The sequence below is a fragment of the Coptis chinensis genome, chromosome 2, assembly GCF_015680905.1.
Source record: "Coptis chinensis isolate HL-2020 chromosome 2, ASM1568090v1, whole genome shotgun sequence".
In the NCBI taxonomy this organism is placed as follows: Eukaryota; Viridiplantae; Streptophyta; class Magnoliopsida; order Ranunculales; family Ranunculaceae; genus Coptis; species Coptis chinensis.
This window is the reverse complement of record NC_141457.1, coordinates 61,562,429-61,590,059: the sequence shown is the minus strand read 5'-3', so window position 1 is coordinate 61,590,059 and position 27,631 is coordinate 61,562,429. Positions and strand designations below refer to the sequence as shown.

Sequence of the window (27,631 nt, the reverse complement as noted above, 5' to 3'; positions counted from 1 at the left end):
ACACTCGAGCTCACACGGAACTGACTTCTCTTGGTATTCAAGTTCTCAAGGTACGAGGGATGGACGTCCGAATGTGTTTGCCCGGAATCCACAACTATTAAGGTCAACCTCGGCACGAAGAAGACTTTTCAGTTTCCAAGGGAACCTTCATTGCCTCGGAATCCCTCAGTTCCCCGATCCAGTTTTGCAAACTCCTCCACTCGATCTCGAGAACCGGAACCACGTTATCATCAAGATGAGAACTATGAGAGTCTAGGTCTGAGGTACAACAATGAGAGAACTCAAATTCATGAACCGACTACTCTTGCACAACTCAAGGCGCAAATACTAGAGGAACTACGAGGTTCGAAACCAACCAAGATGGATGAGTCAGTTGTTCGGTCAGCAATCGAGGGTGACATTGGAACCCCTTTTTCACGACATGTTATGAGTGGATACATCCCCCATGATTATAAACCACCGAAGTTCTCTAAATTTAATGGCAAAGGAGATCCAGTCTCTCATGTGCTCGGTTATCGTCAAGCAATGGTGGGTCTTTCTACGAAAGATCATTATTTGTGCCGGTATTTTGCTTCAAGTTTGACAGACTCGGCACTCATCCGGTATTAACGGCTACCGGGGGCAGCATTCACGAAGTTTAAGGTGCTATCCATCAATTTCATTGCGAAATTCAGTTGCAACCGACCCTACATTAAAACCGCTAATGCATTGTTTGATATGAAAATCCGAAAGGACGAGCGTATCAGGGATTTCACCAAAAGATTTAACGAGGTTCAATTGCATGTTGACAACGTTGATGAGACCCTCGCCATTGTGGCCTTTAGAAAAGGATTAGATCCCGCTTCTGGTCTATACACGTCTTTGAAGAAAAAGAAGCCTACAAACATGACAGAGTTGCAGGCTCGGATTGATAAGTATGCGGAACTGGAAGAAGACCTATTGGACAGGGACTCTTCTCATAAAAAGTGATAACCAGTGTCACCTCCGCTCCTGTTGGTAGGAGTTCTGATAGTCATAGGAAGTCCGAGGAACCACAGTCGGACCACAAGTCAGTCGACAGGAATTCCTATCCAGATAAGTCCAAGAGGCAAAAGGTTAGTGACACGTCAGGAAGTGAGCAACTACCCCCGCTGGATAGGGACTTTACCACTTTAACTCATCCTTACGAGGACATCTTCGATGCCATCAAGAACAAGAACATGTTAAAGAACCCTCCAAAGATGAAACCCGGTGCTATTGGAGCTAGGAATACAAACGTATACTGTAAGTTCCATAAACAGTCCGGTCATGGAACTAAGAATTGTAGGTCTCTTAAACATGGAATTCAGGATCTCGTAGACCGAGGGTTACTAGATGAATATAAGGGTACTCTGATTCAGAATACTACCGCAATTCGACACCAATGTACACAATGCGAGACAGAACGGATAAGGTAGTGATTCACACACGATCATTTGGGGGGCAATTCTAAACGCCCATTTGAAGAGTTGAGTAGAGGGCAAAGGTACCAGGAAAGACAGCGAAGCATTTTGCGAAGCATTAACAATGTCACTTCCAAACCGACCAAGGAATCTAACTCCGCGGTTGTTTTCAATCGATGACGACAAAAAAGGGTTTCTTTCCACACTTGGATCGTTGGTTACGTCCTTAGAAGTTCTTTGGGTGTGATATGCATAGGATCCTCATCGACCTGGGAGTTCTGCAGATATACTTTACTATCATGCTTTCAAACAAATGCCGATTCTAGAAACGGAACTTCATCCCGTGAAATCTTCTTTGTATGGATTTAATGGTGACATGGCCGATGCAGTAGGAGAGATTGAATTGACAGTCAAAGTTGCTGACGTTGCTCTAAATGTCAACTTCACGATTGTCAGGGGAGTTACGCAATATAATGCTATTCTTGGTAGGAGTTGGCTTCATCGCTTGAAAGCGGTTCCAAGTACTTACCACCAAACCTTGAAGTTCCCTCACCAAGGCAATATCGTGGTGATCAAAGGAGATCAACAAGCTTCCAAGAGATGCTATGCAGCTCTTCTAAAAAATGGTTCAGGAACTGTTCCAATAACACTGGGGGCAGGTTTGGTACCTGCCAAATAGCAATTACAGAACGAGTCTCCCTCTCAAGACATAGTGTTGGCACCTTTGGATATAATTCCATTAGATTCTATAGGGCCAGATGAGAGGAGAACTCCCCCAACATTAGAACCAGTTGACGAAGTCGACATAGGAGATGGTTCCGAACCTCGACGAGTCTCAATTGGCACCATGTTGGACCCGAAGACTAGAGAAGAGTTGATAAATTTCTTACAAGAATTCCGAGATGTATTTGCTTGGAGTTATGAGGATATGCCTGGAATTGATCCCTCCGTCGCCTGCCATAAGCTCAATTTGGATCCGAACGTCGTGCCAGTTAAGCAGAAACTCAGAAAGATGGGTCCCGAACGTACTGAGGCTATCGACAAAGAGGTGGATAAATTGCTTAAGGCTAAGTACATACGAAAGATCACATACCCTACTTGGATCTCTAACGTTGTAGCTGTTAGGAAAAAGAATGGGAACTGGCTTAACGGTGTCGATTATACGGATGTGAACAAGCATCGTAAGAAGGATTGTTTTCCTCTTCCTCGTATTGACACATTGGTCGATGCCACCGCAGGACATGAGATCTTCTTCTTCGTGATGGATTTTCGGGTTACAACCCGGATACTCATGTACCTCCCCGATCAAGAGCATACTACTTTCATCACGCACGGGGAACATATTGTTATCGGGTTATGCCTTTTGGTTTAAAAATGCGGGGGGCAACATACCAACGCTTGGTCACAACGATGTTCAAAGATCATATCGGTGATTTTGTCGAAGTCTATGTTGACGACCTCCTGATCAAAAGTAAACAGAAGTCTGATCATCTTGTACACCTTCGTGCGTCTTTCCAGATCCTGAGGAAGTATCGAATGAAACTTAACCCAGTTAAATGTACCTTCGGTGTTACCTCCGGAAATTCTTAGGACATCCGGTTACTAAACGTGGAATTGAAGCTAACCCGACCGGATCAAAGCTATTCTTAATATGCCTTCTCCAAGGTCTCCGAAGAGGAGGTTGGTTTGGTCGCCTTGCCGCGACTTAATGTGTTCATTAGTAGAAGTTCGGATAAGTGTCGGGTTCGTACAAGTTACTAAGGAAGAAATACGCTTTGATTTGATTTAATGTGAGATGGCTTTTAAGGACTTAAAAATTATTTGTCCTCCCTCCCGTGCTCACTACCCCGAAGCAAGGAGACGTTTTTAGGGTTATACTTAGCCTCTTCCGAGCATGGCATCAGCGCTGTATTAGTACGAGTTGATGAGAGGAATATCGAAAAGCCTGTCTACTTTGTTAGTAGAGCCCTCCTGGATGCCGAAACACGATATCCGAAGATTGAGAGAATAGCTCTAGCTCTAATCTTTCTTCTGGCGAGAAGCTACGACCATACTTCCAACACACACCATCGTGAGTCATCATCGAAAGTATCCTTTGAAGTCGGTCTTGGCAAGACCAGATAGGGCCGGACGTCTCTTGAAATGGTCCATTCAATTAGGGGAATTTGACATTATTTATGTGCCGAGAATTTCTGAGAAGGGGCAAGCTTTGGCTGAGTTCTTGATCGATTTTCCTCTAGATACCTCAGCCTCGGCAACGGTAGCAGATTCGGAAAAGTCACCTCCTGCTTTTATGGAGTTAGACGAACCTAACTCACTTCCTCATAGTCAGGTTCGACCTTGGAGTCATATCCCAGGTTGGAAGTTGTTCGTAGATGGATCTTCCAATGACCAAGGAGCAGGTATTGGTGCGGTACTCTTGACTCCAGATAACACTAAGTTAGAAAAATCAGTGCATTTGGGGTTCAAGGCATCTAACAACGAAACTGAGTATGAAGCTATGCTAGCGGGCTTGTCTATGACATTAAACTTAGGAGTACGACATCTCACAGTATTCAGCGACTCTCAATTAGTTGTGCAACAGATTGAGGGTGGTTCTGGCTTCGAGACCCTCGTGATGGCTCAATACTTGGAGTTGGTTAGATCTCTTACTTCTCATTTTGAAGATCTAAATTTCATTAATTTGCCTAGATCGGACAACGGGCATGCCGATTCACTTGCCTACTTAGCTTCTTTGCTTGGGGATATTGAAGCTCGTTCCATTCCGTCGAATATCGGTCAGTAGCCTAGTATTGAAAAAGAATTAGTTTGTCTTGTGGCTCCAATTTTGCGAGCTCCGGTGGGGGACTGGATGGATCCAGATCGTTCTTATCTTTTAGATGGCACTCTTCCGCAGAGAAGACGAAATAAGTTGTTAGCCAAAGTGGGACGTTATTTACTTGTTGGTGAGAACTTGTATAAGAAGTCTTACTTAGGACCTCACCTGCGATGTGTTACTCATGCCGAGGCTCATACTTTACTTGAAGAGATACACTTTCGGGCTTAATGTGGAAATCTTTGGGGCAGATCTTTGGTACTCAAGATACTCCGGCGTGGCGGTACTTTTGGCCTTATATGCTTAAAGACGCTTATGTCCGGAAGTGTGATGCTTGCCAAAGACATGCTAACTACATCCATGTTCAGCCGAAGAACTCCATCCTCCGGCATCTCCGTGGCCATTAAGCTCAATGGGGAATGGACATTGTTGGTCCTCTACCTATAGCTCCCGGTAACATGAAGTTCCTTTTAGTTGCATGTGATTATTTTACTAAGTGGATAGAGGCGGTTCCTTTAGCTTAATATCGGGGAGGTTGATGTCAATGGGTTCATCACGGAACAATATCATTTGCGGTTCGGATTACCTAAAGTCATTATTTCGATAATGGGACACAATTTCGGGGCACCAAAACACACGCTTTTTGCCGAGATTGGGGCATTGTGCAACTTTTCTCTTCTCCTGGATATCCTCAAGGTAACGGTCAGGCGGAAGCCTCTAACCGCGTTATTTTGGATAATTTAAAACGGAAACTCGTAGAGAGAAGCGGATTGTGGGTTAAGGAATTGCCTAAAGTACTTTGGGCCTACCGAACAACTCCTCGACGTTCGACCGAGAATCACCTTTCACTCTCACTTATGGTACCGGGTTGTCCTTCCCATCGAGATGAGGGTCACTACCCGTAAGTCAAATTTAGTACTCACCCCGACAATGAGGAAATTCTTTGTCGGAATTGGACTTGTTGGATGAAAAGAGAATCGCGAGCCTTACGACGGCATCTTTATCGGCAAAACTGAAAAGGTCTTTTTGATAAAAAGAGTACGACCTCGATCTTTCAAGGAAGGGGATTTGGTCCTCCGTATGGACCCCGCGCCTAAGAAGTTAGGAGCTAATTGGGAAGGTCCGTATGTCGTTGATAGGATAGTTGGCAATGGTAGTTACTATCTTAAATCCATGGATGGTGAAGTTTTTGTTAAACCTTGGAATACTGCAAACTTGCGCAAGTATTTTCAATAGTAGTTGTCTTTCTCTTTGTTAGAGTGTTACCCATGGAACACTGCGAATTTCCGCAAGTATTTTTAATAAAAGTTATCTTTCTCTTTTCAGAGTGTTATTTCTTTTAATTTATTATTTTTATGTTGGGATACTTTTTGGATGTTGGGTGCGAGATCCCATATGTTGGCCACACTTGTATCAGAACCTTAAGAAAGCTTTCTTTGGATAATGAGTGAAAGATCTCATATGTTGTTCCATGTGTGTGCTTAAGAAAGTTTACACTTAGCTTGGATTTTATCTAGCTAAAGCGCAATTCTAATGCCTTATGCTTATAAGTGTCGCTTTTATGCATTAGATATCGGATCATTTAAGGACTCTACAGAAATAATCAGGGGCACACCCTACGTTCCTACAAAGTCTTATTTCTTAACAAAACTAAAGGTTTTACAGGGAATTGACACAGGGACAAACCCTATTTTCCTACAAAACCTTGTTTTTCTAAGATTCGAATATGAATTTGTATAAAATATAATTATGTATACATATTTATGCAAATAAGGATAAAAGAACACCACTTCCTAGCTAGCACGGAACTTCACGCTTGAACTTGTCCAAGTTCCAAACTCCACTTCCTAGTTAGTCGGGGAACTCCACGTTCGAAACTCTACTTCCTAACTAGTCCGGAACTCCACGCTCGAACTTGTCCAAGTTCGAATTTCATTTCCTAGCTAGTCGGGGAACTCCACGCGTTTGATTGCACGCGATACTTGATTATTTTGAATCAAATTTAGCAAAGTTTCACTCAAAATAAATACTCAAGTATAGCTAATCAAAAGTCAATTGCTAATAGATAAGTAAATTGCAACTTAATAGCATTTTAAGGATTTACTTATCGGACGTAATCAGGTTTCTTCAGAGCTACTGGTGAGTTATCAATCAATTCCTCCGCCTCATGCACATCTGCATCATGGTCTTCTTCGTGAACCTACTTCCAAACCTTCCCCCTCGGAACCTTGTTGATACTTTTGTGAGGCCAAATCATCCTCTAACTTCTCTTGAAGTTTGTCAACATCAATCTCAAGATCGGGATATAGGACGTCATCATCATGAGGGAGGGTTCCAGATGCCCAAGCTTGATCGAGTTTCTCACCATATCGCTTGTCGTACTCTGGTTCAAGAATGTCAAGCACGCGACAAGCGGTGGAGATACCATTCTTGTATGCTTCAAAACTGACCACATCAACTAGCTCGGTGTAGAATTCGTTCACCTCCTTTACGCTCCTTTCAGGAACTTCGCGAATCGGAACTGGGGCAAGCAAGGAATTGGAAGGAGATACAAGTTGATCTCTCAGTAGCTCAAGCTCTGCGTTAGCTTTGCTTAGTGATTCTCCCAACTCCCTATTTATCAACTGAGAGCCTATCAACTCTAGTCTCATTAACGCGGCACTTTTGTTAACTTCGGTTAGCTCGGATTTTAAAGGGTCCAGTTCTTTTTGTAAAGCCGTGGCTTTATCCTCATAATACATCTTCTGATTCTTCAACGTTGCAAACTCGCCATTCAAACGGTTTCGATCAGCTTGCCATGCCTCACGACAGCCGTCAAAGTGGGAAGCTCGTTCGACTAAGTTGTTTTTTACTTTAAGAACTTCTTGATGCTCAAGTTTGGTGAATTCAAGGTCTCTTTCAAGATTCTTGTTCTTCTCTCTGGTCTTTCTAAGATCTCTCTGAACGGCTCTGACCTGCTCAATCTCATCGGCTAGTCTTTCATTCTTCCTCTTGCTTATATCATAATCACCTTCTAATCTTTTAATCTTTTGGTTGGATATGAGGAGTTGCTTTCATCAAGTCACCTTTCTCTCTTGTGAATTTATCCACTTCATCCCCGATTCTTTAATGAGCATAAGTTGTGGACGATCCATGCTAGCCTGCAGTGCTTAAGAATTACAATTTATGTATCGAGGAGCTAGTGTATATAAACAAAATGACAACTGGAAACGATGTAAGGAATTGAAGTACAAAATGGTTACCTTCAACATATGTCGACACATTCTGCTCCAGCCCGAAGTACTCTTTTATGTTTTGCTTTCTCTTTGGGAAGCCTCATAGATTCAACCAATCCCAAAGCAACTCCATGGTCCTTTAAGCGTATCTTGGTCAAGAATCAAGGGATTCTCTCCGTAATCCAAGCACTCTCGAACTGGAACAAATGGGTTTGGAGTAAGTTTAGAGTTCAAAGATGTCGATTTAGTCTTTTCCTTAAGCGAATGTCCTCATCTTGGGAAATTGGAGAAGGAGATTTCCTTTTATTCGACTCAATGGATGGAACACGGTTATTGTCGATACAATAATCGGGTAGAGTAGGTTTGTTCCACATTTTCGAGGTTCATTATCAATTCGGTCGGATTGCATGAAGTCCACATTTTCAATATCGTAAAAGGGAACTTCGACATTACTATCTACCCCATAGTGTCACCACCCACTTCAACATTTGACTTATTTGTATCATACAGAAAGTTGAAGGTTCGGTGTTTCAATCGTACTCTTGATTCCCGAGGATTGACCGCGACTCTAGACTTTCAGTTCTAATGGGATTTTCATCTTCATCGAGAATGATAGCGTTGGAAGCTTGCCCATTCCTCGTTCGGTATGTTTTTTTTATTATAGCCTTACTCACCTTCGCTTACTCACGCCCAAGAAACCCGACAACCTCGGGAGGAGGTTTATTTGATTTGCTTTCGGAGCTCCCTTTTTATGATAGAATTTGACTTGGAAATAAGACCAAGGACCTTCTTTGCCATAAAGGCCTCCCTTGGGTAACGGTTGTAGCAGTTTCGGGGTTCTCACCCATATACCCAACTCCGGGCTCCAAAGCTTGCAACTCCATTGGTGACATAGTCGATACTCGAGATTAATAATGGTCGGAACTATGGACGCAGTTTGCTTTCGAGTTTGGGAGTGCAATAAGGGCTATCACAAAGCATCTCGTTCCATAGTAGTTAGAGAGGGGGGTCCCACATCCACTCTCTCCTTTGACAAAGAAAAGCCGGACCGGATCCTCTTTCGATTATTATCAAAGGTGACATCACCTCACTCACCACCGATTCGCCAGATAGCATATTCGCCCGGTAGTCATCGTTGTTTTACCTTCAGATAATATGACGCGTTCAACTCCCGGTTTAGCGTAAAGAGTGCGATCTCCATTATTTAGTATCATCGGTTTATAGAAGTATGATATCACTCCTTGAAGTCACCAATATATTGTGCTTTCGTCCCAATATGCGCATGTATGTGACATTGCTAACAAACCAAGGCATTACTCGTTGATCGAGACTTGAAGTACTCAAGGGCATCCGCCATAAATAAAGCGAAGGGGAGTCGTGATCCAGCTTTTCGTGATCCAAGGAATATCAAGGGATTTTCATCGGTTCCAAGGTCGGCAGTCCATGGATATTCAATTTTGATTTCTTTTGGAATTGCAAATGTGTTACGGATCTTTTCCAAATCTGAAATATCACCGAATGGGATAATATTCTAGTCAAAAGTGGGGATTTTAGTTTTCTGCGCGGTCGATAGAGAAACATCGGTAATTGCTTTATAACCTGGAACTGCTATAGCAATTGAACCTAAAACGGCATTGTCCAAGATCAATCCAAACCGCCTTGCTATTTAAAGGACCCGAAGCTGATGGGTGAGACATTGAAAGTTGAATAAGAGTGCGCGGTCAAAAGAATATATTCGGAACTGGAATTGGTGGTAGCAAAGCCGGAATTGCCTGTGCAACTTTAGAAAGAAAAACGTGGCTGTTAGACACCTTGACACCCAAAACTTCAAGTTCTTCTACACAAACCTTATCACACTTTGGAATCGATCTCTCTATCAATCAAAGAAAGAACAGGTTCAACACCTTGTGTCTGGCAGTCTGCTAAGCAACCAAACTCAAATTTACTGTGTTTGCTTCTAAAGATATTATCAATGGTGGAGATGAGGTGGTAATGGAGGCTCACAGGGGGTTTATATAGTGTTCATGACTAAAAGGAGTTATACAAATAGAAAGAGAAAAGGAGTTCAGCAGGGAAACGAATTCAAGGAAGGCTTCAACTAGTATAAAGATTCTCCTTTATTCTCTCTTCCGGATGACTCAATTCCGGATGACTCAATTCCGGATAAGTAGTGGGCTTCACATATACTGATGACTCAATTCCGGATGAGTAGTTTGCAACAAGCTATTAGGGTACTGGTGATGGGGCGTTTGAGACCACTACGGTTGAGTCATTGCAAGAAAGTTAATTTGAGAGAAGAAGAAGAAGAAGAAGAATGAGTTTGTGTGAAGAAGAATGTTGTGATGTTTCAGAGCCACCCGATCCTGACGTTGTGGAAACTGATCCCACTCGTCGATACCTCCGTTTCAAAGAAGTTCTTGGTGCAAAGCTTCCAAGATAGTTTACAAGGGTTTTGATGAAGTTAATGGAATTGAAGTTGCTTGGAGTCAAGTTAAGATCGATCAAGTTTTTGTGTTCTTTAAGATTTAGAGAGGCTTCATAATGAGGTACGTCTCTTGAAGTCATTGAAACACAATAATATAATCAAGTTTTACAATTCTTGGGTAGATGACGAGAACAAGACTATAAATATCCTCACGGAGTTGTTTACATCTGGTAGTTTGAGACAGTATGGAAAGAAACACAAAAGGTTTAATCTGAAAGCCGTGAAGTCATGGGCAATACAGATTTTATTGGGGTTGAAGTATCTTCATAGTCATAGCCCACCAATTATGCATAGGGATATCAAGTGTGATAATATCTTTATTAATGGTAATCATGGAGAAGTCAAAATTGGCGATCTAGGATTGGCTGTTGTTATGGAACAGGCCAATGAACATAAACATACTTTTGTCGGAACACCTGCATATATCACGCCCGAAGTGTATGAAGAGAAGGTTATGCAAGATAGTGGAGCAGCTTGACCATCTGGTGTTGTGTTTTGATTTGCTTGGCTTCTTACATGATTTTGATGAACGCAAGTTGTGATTATCTACATGGATTTGATGGTCCGAGCTAATGCGGAGATGTACAAGAGATCATCACTACTGTAAATGTGTTGCGGTCACGGCTTTGTCATATCAGGTGCGAGCTCCCTCCAGTGACATCAGTGTCTGGACTCATTCCCAATGTTATCATGAGCTATACTGGAGGCTTGTCTTACTCTTAAAGGGAGCAAAAGATGTAATAGTGGGGAACTGGAGTATGTAATGCCTTTACGGTTGCTTCAGTTGCCTTTCAGTTTAAATATGCAATAAAAATGGTTACAATTGCATGTAGTTTGGTTTCGGACAATGTTGGTTCAGCAGAAAGGGAATCGAAAAAGACTAGGTAGAATTGGCCTGCACTTTGTTGTAAAGGTTGACAATCGGCGCCACTTGTTACTAACGACCGTGAAAAATGGTTGAAAAGGCGAAATGCAATACATCGGTTTGCCCGAAGTTGTGGCGACTTCGTCGTCGGAAAGGGCCAAGCAATCACAGTGGTCGAGTCCTCCCCTAGATGCGTGGATGCTGGTATGATTGTCTTCAAGTTAGAGAGAGACGCCCTGCTTTCTCCGTGGAGTGGTGATTCCATGTACTATGTAAAGGATCGTTTTCTGGCGTTTGTATGAGTTCTCAACTCGAAGGAAACTCAAGTGATCCCAATTCGACGACCTGGTTCCACAAGCTTAAACCAAGGTCCTAGAACTCGTCTTCTGACCTCTACGGAAAATGCCAACTTGGTTTGTTGGGATGTCGATGGTGGGTCTCATGAACTTTATATTGTACCAAAAGATAGATATTTGGTAGGGGTGATAGCATGCTAGAAGCACAAAGAGGAGTTGGGGGTTACGCCATTTTGTTGCTTCGGAATAGGTTTGCGGTGCTTGATAAGAGCAACAACCAAGTGTTGGTCAAGAACCTTAAGAATGAAATTGTGAAGAAGAATGTCCTTCCAATTCTTTGCCGATGCAATATTCTATCGGAACCGGTAATTTACTTTGTAGATCAAGAAGATAGAGTGGTGATATTTGATCTCCAGCAGACTTGTTCTTGGTGATCTTGGACTCCTTTTGTCAAGTATGTGGTTTGGTCAAATGACATGGAGAGTGTTGCATTACTCAGTAAACACGCTATCATCATTGCCAGCAAGAAACTTGTGCACCGTTGCACCCTTCATGAGACAATTCGTGTGAAGAGTGGTGCCTGGGATGATAATGGTGTCTTCATATATACAACACTGAATCACATTAAATATTGCCTTCCAAATGGAGACAATGGAATCATTAGGACCCTTGATGTTCCTGCCTTCCAAATGTGACAGTGGTACGCGTATTGTGGGATTTCCTGTCTTAGATGCTGCCACAATGCACTCGATCCCCTACTAAAGTTACAGTTCCAGTTATGGGCTTATGGGATGTGAGCCCAAGTTCAGGGGTCCATGTCCGGACCTAAAGAAAAAAAAAAAAAAAAAAAAAAATAAATAAAATTACACTTCCGGGTTATATAATATGAATGTGCCCGAACCTCCGGATCATTACAAGGCATGGTAGGACCGGTTTTCACCAGGTTCGGCCTAATATACAAGGTTCGGGGCATGGTCATGGCAGGTCCAAATTTACAGTTCCTTGCACTAAAGTAATGCGAAATTTTGCCGATACATTCCACAAAGAAAATCGAGGCATAAGATGTTGTGTACATTTTTACCCGGCCTTTTTCCTTAAGGGTTTGATTCTCAACCCATGAATAAAAAAGGGGGGCATCTGTGTGTGCATATTTTAGCAAATAGATATGTAACACGTGGTAGCATCTTCATAAGGCTCGGATATGGTCTTGGTGTGGGTAGAAAGTACCAGAACACACTTCAAGTCCAAATCCTCTTACTTCCTAGGTTCGAAAGTGAGACACTTCTTAGATTCGGAAGTGAGACAAAAAGAAGAGGTTCGTGGACTTTGGAACTAGTTAGAGTTGTAGGTTCGTATAACCAACTCCTAACTATGAACTCCAAATCCGGAACTCAACTACTAGGTTCGGAGCAGGTTCGTGGGCTTTGAAACTAGTTGGAGTTGTAGGTTCGTATAACCAACTCCTAACTATGAACTCCAAATCCGGAGCTCAACTACTAGGCTCGGAGCTCTAACTACGACTCCGAACCTAAACATGTTTTTCTGTTGTTTAAATCAATAAAGGAGACCTATTTGACTTGGGAAACATGGGGCTTCTAAAAGAGTCAAGATGAGACTTAACAAGAGACGGTCTCCTAGTTAAACACTAATTGGAAAACCTCATCTATTCATCAAGGTGATACTTAACAAGAGACAGTTTCCTAGTTAAACACTAATTGGGAAATCTCATCTATTCTTATAAATAGAATAGTTGAACTACGCTTTGAGTTGGATTCCTATACACAGGATACGTAGGCAACCATTAAAGAACGTGGTTCAACTCATCATCTTCTAAATCTCTTCTTCTTCTTGATTCAATACTTCTAGTTGTTCTTTGATCATCAACAAAATATTTGTGTTTCTTGATTAGGAAAAATCATCACACATATATACTAGCAGAAGTCCATAACACAAAGCCTATAAGCCTATTAGCCTAAGTAGAATTGTTTGGTTGTTTTTGTAATATATATATGGTCAGGCTACGTTGACACTTTATTTTGACATCCACAACTTACACAATGAACTAAGGGCTGATTTTTGGTAGAGAAGATCTTCCTACCATGGATAAAATCTCCACAAAAATTCGTCTCAAGTAGATATGTCTAGCTTTATTAAAAACAGTGTTAAAATTGTAGACTGTTAGATAAATATCGAACTTAAACACAATTTTTGATAAGGTTAGATATGTTCAAATGTCTTGATATTTTGTGGATATATATATATATATATATATATATATATATATATATATATCCACAAAATATCAAGACATTTGAACATATCTAATCTTGTCAAAAATTAATTTGTGCCAATATTAGGCTAACTATGAAAAGTAACACTCCTAAGTAGTTGGTTGCTCATGGTCAGAGCCGGCCCTAACTTTCAATAGGCCCTATGCAAGTTCTCTAAATATGGGCTTTTTTGTTGTTTTTTTGGTGGATTGGGCTTTTGTAATGGATTTCTATTGGTTTTGGTTTTTTAACACTATAATAGGTTTTTGTAAGCAGAATGGGCCCTTGTTTTTTCTTTATTTTTGGGGGTCCTATGCAAAGACTTAGACTACACAGGCTCAGGGTCGGCCCTGCTCATGGTGCTATAAGTGGTTGCTTTAAACAGGACGCTAGATATAGGAGTCTATTTGTTGTTGAAGATAAGACAATTCTAATTGAGCCATATTGAGAACAATGTCGTATTTATTAGTGTGTGTACCAATAAGACTATTTAAGATAGAGTTAAGATTTTCACTCAGTTTATAATTGTATCATTGCTATTGATCATTGTACAATGGAAGTGAGCATGAGAAGTGCATTCCACCTGGTTGTTACATCTCGGACGTACAAATAGACGATTGGATTATGTTTCAACTTTCAATAGCTCAAATTTTATTTTGTCCGCAGGGCATTTTTTACGGCTTTCATTAAAAAAAATATATATCAATTCAAAGGTGCGAGGTGCTTAGATGTAGTATTAGAAAAGAGAGAAATTCCCTTCTTTGCAATCGCTTAAATTCTTAATTGTGAGCTCCCTATTCTCTTCTTTCCCAACCATTTGATCACCGAGTAGAGAATAACTCATTCCTTAGAGCATTCCCAATACAAGTCAATGTTTTTCACCTCTACGTAGGCTCAATTTTCCCTCTTTGCTACTGTTTTGGTGAAAAGCAAGGTGAGGGTGTCTAATGCAAAGGTGAGTTTGAATCTCGGACGGGATATTTGATTCCGTCTGAATGTAAAAATTGAAAAAATGCACTGGACGGAATGAAACATCCTGTCCGAAGTTAAGAAAAAAATCGAAAAAACACACAAGACAGACATTCCGTCCGGAAAAAAAAAACACACGAGACGGAATAAAACATTTCGTCTGAAGCTCACAACCCAGTGAAAATCTCAGTAGCAAGTGCTACTCTCGTTGTGACTTAATTACAAGTCACCAATTTTGTCACCCTTGTATTGAGCAATGATTTTTTAGTATTCAAAAGTGAAAACTCTCAATTTCTCTTCATATTTTCCCTCATAGTGATTTGCATTGAGAATGCCCTTAATATGTTAGTCTGTTCCCGAAGTGGCAATGTCCACATTGGAAGTTAGACAAACCCGAAGTGGCAATGTCCCTTTCCAATTATTTGGAGGACACATCGGTAAATATAGAAAAAGTAAAACACAATTCTGGCATAAAAAATATATATATTCATCGTGGATTGATAACTCATATCAAAACAACATTATTGATTAACACAAAAGACGAATATAATAATTGAGAGCAACAAAAACAAAAAAAAAACAAAAGGCCGACCCTTTATAAACGCAGACACAAGTAGCTAAGCTGAGTCCCTGTTTATTTTTCACCCTTCTCTTCCGCTGTGTGCGTCCGTCGGTTCGACGTTTCTTCTGCTTCTTTGCGGCTTTTCCTCAATCAGGTCTACATCTTTATATATATAATATATATTATCCATGATTGTATTCTTATTATGATTGTAAATCTGAACAAAAGAAAAAAAAAAAACGTTACTTTTTTAGATCTTATTTCTTTTATGTTTAGTCGATCAGATTGTGCGATTCTAATGAGATCTAAATCGGGATTAGATTTTGAATTAGATACTGATATGTTGTTGTTGTTGTTTAGGAAGAGAAAATGATTAGACTTTTTAAAGTGAAGGAAAAGCAGAGAGAAATTGCTGAAAACGCCAATGGGAGGGCACCCGTCAAGAAGCAAAGTGCAGGGGAGTTGCGCCTTCATAAAGGTCTTTACTTTCAATCTACTGTTATCAAATAATAATTGAGGTGCTCTACTTATTACTGAAACAACCATCTATAGTTAAAATTAAAATCTTCCATTGTTTCATTAGTCATTATTTCTCATTTCTCATGGGATTCATTGCAGTCCCACACATACTAATTTACTGGTTACTCAATCAACTACCTTGCCAATGTATATTCTGATTGAAGATTAAATAGTACTAGATAATAAGGTAGATTGTTGAACAAAATACTTTTCTGTGCCAGGTGGTTTATAGTCACTATGTCAGTCTTATCCGTTTATATGGGTTTTTCAGCCTTATTGATCAAGGAAAACTGCTAGATTTGCTAAATGCATGACTTATATATGATCTCGTATGAACAAATGCTTACTTCTATAACTTTTAGTGCTTCATGAATTTTTTTTCTTTTTTCTTTTTTTTGGTGTGATATTTTACTTTTTTTCGTCTTGTAGACATCAGCGAGTTGAACCTACCAAAAACAACTACCATAGCTTTCCCAAATGGCAAGGATGACTTGATGAACTTTGAAGTCACCATTCGGCCAGATGAAGGATATTACCGGTAAGTGATCTTCTGGAGGCACCACACGTATACTTACTGTTAATACAATATATGACCAGTAGAAATTGAGATGACAAAACTTCCAAAATGGTAGTTCTGATTTTCTTATGTGATGTATACGTATGTAAAACGATTTCAAATGCAACTTGCAAGGCTTTGCTCATTTCTCGTAAGGAAAATTTTAACGCAACTTTTTTCCTTGTTGCAGTGGTGGTATGTTTGTGTTTACTTTCCAAGTATCTCCCGTCTACCCTCATGAGGCACCTAAAGTGAAATGCAAGACAAAGGTATCTTCAGTTGAGATGGGTTTTGGTAGTGATCCTAAATATTTTATCTTAAATTTTTTATTTGGCACGCTGATCCTTATTGGTACAAGCTTACAGGTGTACCATCCCAATATTGACCTGGAAGGAAGTGTCTGTCTCAACATTCTACGTGAAGACTGGAAACCTGTCCTCAACATAAACACTATTGTTTATGGACTCCATCACCTTTTCACAGTACGTACGTTCACAATTGATGTTTTTTGGTGGACTTATTTCTCATTCTTGGAATCATGGAAGACATTCTTTCTATTCACTGGTCTTATTTTTTATTGGGTCTCGAACCACCAACACAAAACCTTTTATCTTAATAGATGCAGGAATTATTGTGCTTGTGTTTGTAGTATAATACTTGAAGCATTTAATCTTAAAAAAGCCGTTGCTTGTGGTGCTATCTGACCTCTGTCATTTCTGTATTTGTGCAGGAACCCAATTATGAGGATCCTCTTAATCATGAGGCAGCTGCAGTCTTGAGGGACAACCCAAAGATGTTTGAATCTAATGTTAGAAGGGCAATGAGTGGTGGATATGTAGGACAGACACACTTCACCCGGTGCACATGTTAGCAGCAGTCGGTTCCCATTTTCCTGTGTTTCAAGGCCCTAAATGCTGGAAAAGTGGTTGACAAGCAACTTTCGGGTTTCTTTCTGCATTCATATGCCTTGTGAATTTCTTCAGAAAATTTTATTGCAGAAAGCTGTATTTGTATACTGGTGTAACTTCAAACTTATTTGTGATATTGGTTGGAAAGACTTTTTATGTCAAACAAGGATCCGTTCAGTGAATGACATGTGTAGTATATTGCACCATTTGCACCATTTTCTGAGGTCATGGAGCCAAGTGGGTAACAAATTCAGAACTCATGAAGTTCAGCGTTAGTGTGCATATTGTAAAACATTTACAGCTGTGCTTTCCAGATTAAAATGCTTTGTAAAAACCTTTATTTTAATTTGTATTAGGTGGAAATATAAATAAGAGCATGGAAGGGAGGCAATGTCGAACTTCTGCCGAAGAAATAGTCTGGAATAAACAGTAGTACTATAAAAATAGGCTAAGCAAGTCCATCGAGGGCTGCTAAACCCTTGCCACAGGATTTTTTGGGTTTTTACCTAGTCCGACAATATGGCAGACCAAAATATGAATTTCATTCCAATTGATTTTTTGTGTTTGGATCCGTCTTTTGAAACTTATTATGGTAGCTGCTAGACAAGACCACAAAATTGGTTAGGTTTATCACACCAACCAAATTTAGAAGCCTTCTAGCAGTCCCATTGGAATGACTTTTTAGTGTTTATATGGCTTTTAGCCACCCATATAGCACACCCCATTGGACTTGCTCTAACAGTGATCCTCTTTTTCTTTTGTCTTTTTTCCTTCAATTTTTTTTTTTCTCTAAACACATATCCATATTATAAATCAACTAATACATGGAATCAGATTCAAGCTAATCGAAAGTAGGATTATCGAAAAGAATTAAAAAAAAATATATATATATATATATATATATATATATATATATAGTGTTGGTTTATATAGTCCCGCTCTTAAGCGGACGTACGTAAGCGGACTCAACTTAAACACTGAAATTTCAAAATACGAAATATACTCTTAGGAAGGGTTTTCTCATGACTCGCTCTTTCTCTTTCTTTCCAAAGTCCAAACTTACCACGACTATTTCCCTCCCTCCTGGTACTCTCTTTCTCTCTCTCACGGGGAATAGTGTTGGTTTTTCACATCAGGATTAGTGCTTTTGATTCAATCTCATGTTCTTGTTTGAGCATTACTTTGTTGAGGAACTAATGATTGCTAGGTGGAATCCAGAGCAATCTCACGAGAAATATATAGTAGATATGAACCGAGTAATGATTTTGAAGAAAGTTCTATTACATTTTCTTTTCTAGTCAATGAGAAATTTTTCAATGTAGGATCTGAATGTTAGAGTATTTCACTGGTCATTCTGGAAGCATAATTCCTGTTGCGTTATTTTTATTTGAGAAGCAATAAGTATCTGCTTCTTTTCTCCATCCGTCTTTCTATTGATTTTAGATATATGTTCACTAATGAGTTATGAGTTGTCCACTTTTATTTGTATTATTGAGGGTTCCTCTTTGACATACATTGTTTTTTTTTTGGGTCGGGAAGTCTTCTTATGTTTATTCATCGTGTCCAAAGCTTTCCTCATTTTAACAACTTTTCAACGAGTCAGAATCTCTCCCTGGTTTCCTCATCTTTAAAGATGGTAGGTGTGGCTTGCTCACAGGTCATGCTGAACTTCTTAAAGTGAGCAGGTTGATCTACTCAACTGAGCGTGTTTTGGTTGTGCCATTATCGACATCACGGCCAACGAAGATACACAACAGTATGAGTTGAGTTTGGAGGAAGCTTTATACTCGTTTCAGTCTTTGAAGTTCCTTAAAATTAGATGGAAAGAGAAGTGTTTCAAGAACAGTGATAAACTATGGGAGTTGATGGGGTTAAGGAGGAAACAGTTTTCAATTTTCTACAAGGCCTATTCTCATACCCGAACAAAAATTTGGGTTGTGAGATCAGGAATTCAGTAGAGTGTGGATCATCCTTCTCTGGTTCATTCTGAATATGTTGTGATTGTATCAGAAGGCAATGGTAATAAAGACACATGCTTGCTCGCTTAGCCTGACATGCCGCAGTTCGCCTTTAAGGTGGTGTTGCCAAAGCATTGTTACTTCTTCACATTGAGAAGCATAGTTATGATGCAGTCTCCTCTTCATGTTTAGAGCAGTACACACAGTTGAAAAACAAATTGTTACCAGATGAAATCCAGAGCAATGTCGCGAGGAAAGAAGGTAGTTAATAATGCATATGAACGAGAAATGTAGCACCCATTTGGTTGCATATGTATCATATTAATCATGTGTTTGATTGGAATTATCTGTATACTTCAGTTGTACTTTTTGCTTTTTCAGTGGCACCAAATAAGAAAGCATTGCATGATACTATTTTCAGTACTGAATTCAATACTTTGAGTTACATCCAACATGTCAAAAACTAGAAATAACCAATACAGGTTAACTAACAAATTTGTCAGATAACAGGAGAGAGAGAGAGAGAGATGCAGAAGAGGGAGCAGAGCAAGGTAGGTGGAGCAGGAAGTGGGTCAGCATCAGCACCTCCAGGGAAAAGAGGACGTCCAATAGGAAGTGGTAACCTGAATAATGCATCAGGTGGTTCTGGTTCGGGAGCAGATGCAATAGCTCCAGCTAGTCTGTTACTTGGTCCTTCACTTCAAATTCATAACTCCTTATCTGATCAAAATAACAAAAGAATCGTTCTTGCGTGCACTTCAGAGTGGACTGAAAAGTGAGTTGACATGGGCATTGAACACACTCACATTGCTTTCTTTCAAAGAGAAAGAAGAAGTGAGAAGAGATGCTATCCCTCTTGCTAAAATACCTGGTTTGCTGGATGCAGTTCTTCAAATTGTAGATGATTGGCGTGACATAGCTCTTCCGAACGAGCTTAAAAGAACTCCTAGGGTGAGATTGTTAGGTGCGAACTCTGTTGTTTCTGGGTTCGGAAGTGAATACGAGGCATTAGATCAGGATGAAGCGCAGCTTCACCATGGCTTAGCACCATCCGCATCTAGTACCGCGAGCTTAGGACGTAAAAACTCAATAAACCATCATCCCTCTAAATGGTGGTTCGATGAAGATGTCTTGTTTAATCTAGACGAAAAAGGCCGAGCAGAAAAGCAGCAGTGTGCTGTTGTTGCTTCAAATATCATTCGTAACTTCTCTTTTATGCTGGAAAATGAGATTATTATGGCTCAGCATCGACATTGCTTAGAAATCGTGTTCCAATGCATAGAAGATCATTCCACTGAGGATGAGGAGCTTGTAACAAATGCTCTTGAGACAATTGTGAATTTAGCACCACTACTGGACCTCAGGATCTTCAGCTCTTCCAAGCCGTCATATATCAAATTAAATGAGAAACATGCAGTCCAAGCTATCAGGGGATTCCAGGATCCTCTGTCAAGGCCTGGCACTGTGCAGCTGCTGAATTGCTTGGTCACTTAATAATAAATCCTGACAATGAACCATTTCTATTGCCTTTTGCGCCACAAATATATAAGCGCTTAGTTGATCTCTTGAGTCTACCAGCAATAGATACGCAAGCCGCAGCTGTTGGAGCACTTTATAACCTTTCAGAAGTCAGTATGGATTGCAGGCTGAAGCTTGCAAGTGAGCGATGGGCAGTCGACCGGCTTCTGAAAGTGATTAAGGCTCCTCATCCTGTACCTGAAGTCTGCAGGAAAGCAGCAATGATACTGGAGAGCCTGGTCTCAGAGCCACAAAATAGAGCTCTTCTTCTAGCTTTTGAAAATGCCTTTGCAGAGATCCTCTTTTCCGATGGAAAATATTCAGACAACTTTGCTAGGATTTTATATGAATTGACATCTAGACCTAACAGCAAAGTGGGTGCGACTCATAGCATTTGGGGTGTAGGCGTCTGATTTAGATTGTTCTAGAGCATTGTCACCAAATACGGCGTTTTTTTGAAAAAAACGCGTTTAAAACCCGAGATATTGCCAAGGCGTCTGGTTCCAGTTTAAAACCCGGGTTTTTCAAAAAAAACGCGTTTTAAACGTTTTAAACCCGTTTTAAACTTAAAAAACGTTTAAAACCCGAGATTTTGAAAATCTCCCGTTTAAAACTTTTTTTTTTTTTTTTTTTTTTTAAAGCTTAGAAAAGAAAAAAAGGGTTTTGGAGTTTACCTTTTTTGAAGAGTGGGCGTTAGATTGACTTATTGAGACCGTTCTATTTTGCTTTGGACTATTAATAATTAATTGAAAATTTTAAAGTTATTAACTTATTTGTAGTACTTAATTATGCCATTATGGTTGGTAATTAGTAGTATCTTATTTTGAGTAGTGTTTTGGCACTGAATCTAAAACTTATAGTATTTGGATGAGTAATGATAATTTGATATTTTCATGTATTTGAATTTTCTTTCATTTGTATTATTATTATTTTTATTTTATGTGTCTATTTTTTTTCCCACTTTTATAGAAAATCAAACTCTTTATCTATTATATTATTTATCATTGGTTTTTACCGTTTTTTTTACGTATTATACGTATTATACGTTTTAAACCCGTTTTACCGTTTTAAACCCGTTTTTTATGCCCCACGCTTTTTACGCTTTTTTTTTTTTTTTTTTTTCCCGAGACGTTCCGTTTAAAACACGAACTAAGTTTTTTTCAAGTACACCGTTTTAAACCCGTACCGTACTTGGTGACAATGTTCTAGAGGGCGACTATCACTCTTGCATGTAAAATATTGAAAAAGGTATTTATAGCAGTTGTACCTTTGTTTCAACATGTTATCCTTTTGTAGCCAATATATTCTGTTTGATCAACATTTGTTTTTCATTATAAACTCTACTCTATACTACTTGATACATGATGGTGTATAAGATTGGCTCTCACTCTTTTGTGTTGTTTAAAAAAAAAATGTCAGAGGTACAGCCAACAGAATAGGGAAAGGGCTGCCATCTGCTACCAGATGCGGAATTACAGCATATGCTCATTTTCACGTTCATTTCAGCACAGAATCTTTCTTGTACTCTTGCATTTCATTCATCAATAGACCAGCAAAACCACAATTCTTGTTTTGCACAAAATAAGGAAGAAGCATAGCTTAATACTAATCAATACTCATTAAACATAAACCTTTGAATTACATCCAACAATTACATCTAACAAGTCGGAAAATAAAACAATTGCAAATACATGTTATCTAGAAAACTATATTCTCCTGTTAATCAGAGATACAAAGAACAAATACACCCAACAGATTAGGGAAAAGAATACCATCAATATCCGTTAAGCTCAAAGACTCAATAAGCGGGCAGAGAAGATCTTAGTGGCATTCTTAGGGAGAGAGTAGCGATAATACTGAGAGAGAATAGGAGAGAGAGTGAGATTCGCGATAATACTGAGAGAGAGAATAGGAGTAGAGAGAATCACGAATGAAGGTATGGGTGAGAGAATAGGAGAGAGAGAATATGAGTGGAGTTTGGGGTTTTTTTTTAAACCCTTCGTAAGTATATTTCGTATTTCGATATTTCGGTGTTTAAGTTGAGTCCGCTTACGGACGTCCGCTTAAACACAGGCACAGGCAATTTCGGCTCTTCATCAATTCCAATCCAACGGCTCAAGCAATCTCCAGTTTTAAGTGAGGAAATTAAGGAGGATATTTTCGTATTTTCGTAATAAAAATTTACCGAAACAAACAGAAACACCATGAATAACGCATAGCGGAGCAGCGCCCCGCAAGCAACTCCAATCATATTCAATGGGTTCAACATCAAATTATTCAAACAAGAAGTGGATGATTTTCATTTGGAAAAAAAAACTGCAAGACCGATGCAAAAAACCGAAAACCCTTATTGAATCTGTTGCACCACACCCTGCTATTCGTTTTGCACAGAGGGAATTCAATTGAGCATCAAGAAGAGTGGAGTTACGGACGAAGGAGAAAAGAGAACATTTGCTATTCCAATCCAACATCTGCTAAATGGGGTTAAGGTTGTTATCGAGTCAAATTGGAAAACTCAGTTCCCAAATTGAAACTGATTATATATATTATGGGCTTCTTAACAGTTAAGTGGCAGAAAAGTGGTATCAAGTATCAACCCAAAAAGATTAGTACGTCAATTTATTTGGGTATCTTGTCTTGTTCTTTCATTGCCTTCTTCATCTTCCCCTTTTGCTTCTCATTTGAAACTTGCTCAAATCAGATAAAAGAAACTCATAATTTTTGCCCAATGCTTCAAATCCATTCTCATTGTTCTTCTTTATTGGGTTTTGGGTGAATTCGCAAAACTGAAAATCGATCAAGCCAACGATGCAACTTCAAGTGACGATTTTGACAAATTAGAATTTACGATGACACACCCATTTCTTACATTCTTTCATTTTGGTTTTAAACCATCGATTCTTTTGCAAATACAGTGATTTTTTTTTAGAGCAAATGTTTTTTTTTGTTCAGTTTTATTACGAAAATACCCTCTCTTATTTCCTAACTTAAAACTGGAGATTGCTGGAGCCGTTGGATTGGAATAGACGAAGGGCCGAGATTGGCTGTGCCTATAATGTGGCTACAGTGCCTGTGGTTCTATCCCTCCCCCTATATATATATATATTCAAGCTAATCATAAAGCTAGGGAGTAGAAGACCCATAGCTCGTTCACGCAACGCCCACCTGGCAAGCTCATGAGCCTCTATATTAAACATACGACTGACCCAATTGAAAACACAACAACAGATCCTCAAGGCCTAATTCTTGAGATTGAGTTAGGAGCATATAAAACCTCGAAATCTGATTGAGTTAGGAGCATGTAAAGCTTCAAAATCTGAGATGCATTGAAAGTTTATATGGTATGGTATGGTACGGTGACCATGGTTGGATGCGAAAGATGAATTGAAAAAGGATGCAGGCAAAGTATTGTCTATCATAATCACTCGCTTGAATCAGAAATACGAAGTTTGTGATAAGGGGATTTCGCCTTTCTACATCTCATATTTCTTGGTTAATAACGGGCATCCCGCGTTAGTATTAGTAATTTAATATGCGGTCTTTACGTAAAAAAATGAAATAAAGAAATATCATCATGTAGCAAGCCATAGAAAATGAAACAACGAATCATCTTCACAAGCCATCGAAAATGAAATAACTAAGCATCTTCATGTAGGAAACCCGTCTTCATGGAGCAAGATATAGAAAATAAAATACAAGAAAATAGTCTAGAGGACCAATTTCGGGCCAAAACAATTCTAGAGAATACCGTTTTTGTAGTAACTCACAAAGACAAATTCTAACATTAAGTAACCCACAAACCCACTATTTCAATTTTAGTAACCCTTAAGGACAACATAAGTTAGCTTGACCTTTTTATTTTTTTTTACATACATGTTTTACCCCTCCGTGTTATTATAGATATAAAACATAGATTTTTTTTTTAAAAAAATACCAATTTCACCCATATAGCCACCAATTTTTTAAAACAAAGAAATTTAGTGATTATTCATACCCAAATCTATATCTATATCTTAATATTAAAGCTCCCACAAAGGATATTTTTCGAGTTCTATTAAAATTCCACATCATCATCTCTTATTAAAACGGGAATTCCTTTCATATTTATTAAACACTTCTAGAGTGTGTTTGGCAACTGAGACTGGAAACTAATTAGGAATAGAATGGAGTAGGAAACTATTGGAATGGAATCTATTAGAATAGAATTTGATTCCAACTTACAAAATGTGTATTTGGCAAACGTTCAGAAATCATCGGAATTCAATTCCTACTTCAATTAATGTGTTTGGTTGCCGTATAGAATCCTCTAACAGACTCCAATTTTTAGTTTATTTCCCCATTTTCGGATTAGAAATAAAAAACCGATTCCCATAGTCTATGATTCCTTTGGATTAACAGGGGTCTGTCAAAGACTTAATAAAAGGAATTGGAGTCCGTTTAGAATCCAATTCTATGTCTCCAAATAGGCCAAAAGTGAGTGGTCCACCAAGAATTCCAGTTAATTCCACTCCTCAAGTCCGATTCCTGATAAACAAACGCACCCCTAATTAAAACGGGAATCAATTTCCTATTAAAACATAAATTCCTCCTTTATTAGAAAAAAGAAATTCAAACACTTTTAATTAAAACGGAAATATTTTTCCTATTAAAACGGAAATTTCTTCCCTATTGAAAAGGAAAAATATAGCATATTTAATTAAAACGAAAATCATTCTCCTATTAAAATGGAAATCATATTTCTAAATTAAGTCAACTATTAAAACGGGGTTAAAAAATGAGTTTATAAAAACTTAATTAAAACAATTTGTTAGAAAATTAAAACGATTTGTTATGAAATTACAATAGGTTGGCGACTAAAACGAAAATCACGATTTGTTAGAAAATTTCTATATGTATATAGTTATGATTGTTGAACATGTTTTCAAAAGAGTCGGTGCATATGCACGGGTTTACTTTCTAGTATTAATATTAAAGCTCCCACAAGGGGTATTTTTCGAGCTCTATTAAAATTCCACGTCATCTCCTATTAAAAAGGAAATTTCTCTCTTATTTGAAAAACGAGAATCTTTTTTTTTATTATAATTATAACACTTCCAATTAAAACGGAAATCATTCTCCTATTAAAATGGGAATTTCTCTCCTATTGAAAAGAGAAAATCTAGCATATCTAATTAAAAGGAGAATTATTCTCCTATTAAAACAAGATCTCTTTCCTAATTGAAAAAACGGGTTTTAAAATTTAATTAAAACTTCATTTAAAACAATTTGTTAGAAAATTAAAACAGGTTAGCGACTAAAACGGTAGTCCCAATTTTCTAAAAAAAATCTAATTTTTTTCAAAAGAGTCGGTGCGTATGCACGGGCCTACAACCTAGTTAAGCATATATTTTTGTCATATTTTTCAAACTCTATTAAAATTCCACGTCATCTCCTATTAAAATGGGAATTTCTCTCCTATTTAAAAAATAGGAATCTTTTTTTACAACGGAAATTCCTCTCCTATTATAACGGGAATTTCTTTCCTATTAAAGCAAATTCTATCACTTTTAATTAAAATGTGAATCATTCTCCTATTAAAATGGGAATTCTTCTCCTATTGAAAAGGGAAAATCTAACATATCTAATTAAAACGGGAATTATTCTCCTATTAAAACATGATCTCTCTCCCAATTGAAAAAATGGGTTTTTAAAACTTATTTAAAACAATTTGTTAGAAAATTAAAACGGGTTAGCGACTAAAACGGTAGTCCCAATTTTCTAAAAAAAATCTAAATATTTTCAAAAGAGCTGGTGCGTATGCACAGGCCTACAAGCTAGTTTTAATATTAAAGCTCCAACAAGGGGTATTTTTCAAGCTCTATTAAAATTTCACGTCATCTCCTATTAAAACGAAAATTTATCTTCTATTTGAAAAGCGAGAATATTTTTTTTACAACGGAAATTCATCTCCTAGTATAACAGGAATTCCTCTCCTATTAAAACAAATTCTAACACTTCTAATTAAAGTGGGAATCATTCTTTTATTAAAATGGGAATTCCTCCCCTATTGAAAAGAGAAAATCTAGCCTATCTAATTAAAACGGGAATTATTCTCCTATTAAAACAAGATCTCTCTCCCAATTGAAAAAATGGGTTTTTAAAATTTAATTAAAACTTCATTTAAAACAATGTATTAGAAAATTAAAATGGGTTAGTGACTAAAACAGTAGTCCCAAATTTCTAAAAAAAATCTAAATATTTTCAAAAAAGTCGGTGTGTATGCACGGGCCTACAAGCTAGTAGGTGCTCATACACTATTTTGATATATATACTCTAAATAGGTATGAATAATGATTTTTCATACTCCAATAGGTGTTCTTACTAATTATATATTATGTTGAGTACCCCAAATAGATATGAAGACTAATTATTCATAATTCATGTTGAGATATTAACAGTGATTGTTCATACACCAAATAGATATATATTGATTGTTCATAGTTCATATTGAAGTATGAACAATGTTGATATATGAACACCCCAAATAGGTATGAGCAATGATTGTTCATACTCCAATAGGTGTTCTTATTAATCATATATTATGTTGAAGTATGAACAGTGATTGTTCATACCCAAATAAGTATAAACTCATACTATATACACTAGGTCGTTTCGGTTAGGTCGAGTCGTTTATTATTTTGTATCAGAGGTGCACTTGGCTTTTCATCTACCCGAGCCGCTTTTTATTTCACATCATGGGTATACTTGACCTTTTATCTACCCAGTCCCTATGAGTGAATAAAAAAAGGTGGTGTTAACAGGGTGGAATTCGAGTTAAACGAGCCGAGCTTTACTATACTCGAGCCCGGCTCGTTTATTACACGAGTCTTAAATTGAACTCGAGCTCAGCTCATATAGTTAAACGAGCAAGCTCGAGCTGAGCATAAATAAGCCGAGCCCAAGTAGCTCGGTTATTTTACATTACAAATATGTTATTTGAGCTAAACGAGCCGAGCTTTATCAAACTCATTTGTTACACTATTTTTAATTTGAGTTCGAGCTCGGCTCATAAAGTTAAACAAGTGAGCTCGAACCGAGCTTAAACAAGACGAGCCTGAGCCGCTCAAATTCCACCCTTACAGTGTTGAGAGTTACTTTTTAGGCCATTTTGTCCTTAAGAGTCACTCCGTCCCTAAATGAAATAAGGAAGCATCTTCAGGCATCAATTCACCATCTTTTAGACATAAAATGTAATAATCCCGGCCATGGATTCAAGAACTCTTCCAACACATTTA

The 27,631-nt window shown here is 38.4% G+C and overlaps 1 protein-coding gene and 2 pseudogenes across 1 annotated transcript; all 3 read left to right on the top strand.

The window, feature by feature from the left end:
• The first annotated feature begins 9,765 nt into the window (after positions 1-9,765).
• LOC147516986 (putative serine/threonine-protein kinase WNK7 pseudogene) lies at positions 9,766-10,414 on the top strand (annotated as a pseudogene).
• Positions 10,415-14,845: 4,431 nt separating this feature from the next.
• Positions 14,846-17,063, top strand: LOC147516985 (NEDD8-conjugating enzyme Ubc12-like). The gene is made up of 6 exons (XM_086589428.1): positions 14,846-15,052; positions 15,259-15,376; positions 15,847-15,955; positions 16,164-16,242; positions 16,339-16,455; positions 16,704-17,063. Exons 2-6 carry the CDS (start codon positions 15,268-15,270, stop codon positions 16,842-16,844), a joined length of 555 nt encoding a protein of 184 aa, XP_086445554.1. The 5' UTR covers positions 14,846-15,052; positions 15,259-15,267; the 3' UTR covers positions 16,845-17,063.
• A 2,254-nt stretch (positions 17,064-19,317) lies between these two features.
• LOC147516984 (armadillo repeat-containing protein LFR pseudogene) lies at positions 19,318-20,794 on the top strand (annotated as a pseudogene).
• The last annotated feature ends 6,837 nt before the right edge of the window (positions 20,795-27,631 follow it).